Source organism: Triticum aestivum, chromosome 2A (genome assembly GCF_018294505.1).
Source record: "Triticum aestivum cultivar Chinese Spring chromosome 2A, IWGSC CS RefSeq v2.1, whole genome shotgun sequence".
NCBI lineage: Eukaryota > Viridiplantae > Streptophyta > Magnoliopsida > Poales > Poaceae > Triticum > Triticum aestivum.
Genome location: NC_057797.1, coordinates 14,241,796 through 14,243,110, shown reverse-complemented (window position 1 = coordinate 14,243,110; position 1,315 = coordinate 14,241,796). Strand labels below are relative to the sequence as shown.

The window sequence follows — 1,315 nt, the reverse complement described above, 5'->3', positions numbered from 1 at the left end:
TGTAAAATATACAGCTTCCTCATACAACTTGCTATGGTTGAGAAATCCATATTTTCTATGGTTATTCTCAAATGTATTCTTCTATCCTATAACAAAATTTGCCCAGTATAGATTGTCCTATTATCAAACTCTAATAATGCTTCATAGCAATTGGGGTAATGTTTGGCCGGGTGCACCAAATGTACTCATTGATTTGATTTATTTCATATGAGAAAATGAGATGAACGAAATAACAGAAGATATTGCTCCATAACTAAGCACACCTGATTTATAGATGAAAATGACAACCCTCTGTCGTATGTAAATCCACTGTCAATTTGATGCATAGCCTCTGTCTCATTCAGCTTACGGATAATATCCCCTATACTTGGCCTGTTGCTTCGATCAGCCTCCAAGCAACTTAAAGCTATTTCAATGCACCTCTTTACTTGTTTGGAATACGACTCTAACTCATTGTCTGATGTTGCATGTAGCCTTTTCCTCCATTTCTCGAGCACCTGCAGGTTCGGAGCATGAAATGTTAATGGTAGTATATAGAAAAAATAAACAATTATTTATTAAAAAATGTACAAAGGGTCTTGATATATGCAACTATATTCGTACACTCTTAGTTAATTGCTGGGAAGTCATTTCAGCTCTTCTGAAGTAGCCCTTAGGCCCTGTCACTATCTTTATGATCACAACACCTAAGCTGAATATGTCAGACTTGATTGAGATTATTTCACCATCAATGTATTCCGGCGGTAGGTATCCACTGCACAATATATACATATATTTCACAATACCATGCGCATTAATACCAAATTTCATGCTCGTTATGAGGTCACAAATAACAAGAAAGATTAAGCTTACCGTGTTCCTATAATACTTTTTGTCGTTTGTGTTTTTTTACCATCAAAGAACCTTGACAAGCCGAAATCTGTGATTTTCGGTACCATATTCTCATTCAGCAATATATTAGCTAGTTTTAAATCCAAGTGAGACATTGGAGGATCCAGTTCCTCGTGAAGGTATTTTAAACCATTGCAGATTCCCTTTATTATTGCATAACGTGTGGACCAATCATTTCCTTTCAATTTGTCTGCAACAACAGAATGTAAGTTTTCATCAAATGCTAATTTCAGAAAGGATTCCTTACCTTTCGAACTAATACAAGTAAAGTGGAGCATCATCATACCAGAAAGAAATGTTTCAAGGCTTCCATTATACATGTACTCCAAGCAAAGCGCCCTCTTTATCTGTTGAGCATGAACAAACTTTCCCTTGTACCTTACGTATTCTCGCCGGGTTTCGTGGCAATAGCCAACCAGTTGCA

General features: G+C 36.5%; 1 protein-coding gene across 2 annotated transcripts in view; it reads right to left on the bottom strand.

Annotated features, from left to right (window-relative positions):
- LOC123184270 (putative receptor-like protein kinase At4g00960) overlaps positions 1–1,315 on the bottom strand; it is a 7,778-nt gene that overhangs the window by 1,220 nt on the left and 5,243 nt on the right. For both annotated transcript variants that reach the window (XM_044596418.1, XM_044596417.1), the window contains exons 4-7: positions 1,178–1,315; positions 853–1,081; positions 604–754; positions 264–497 (exon numbers count right to left, since the gene is read on the bottom strand). The exon at positions 1,178–1,315 is cut by the window's right edge and continues 1 nt beyond it. In XM_044596418.1, coding sequence (XP_044452353.1) covers positions 264–497; positions 604–754; positions 853–1,081; positions 1,178–1,315 — 752 coding nt within the window. The remainder of the gene's footprint in view (positions 1–263; positions 498–603; positions 755–852; positions 1,082–1,177) is intronic.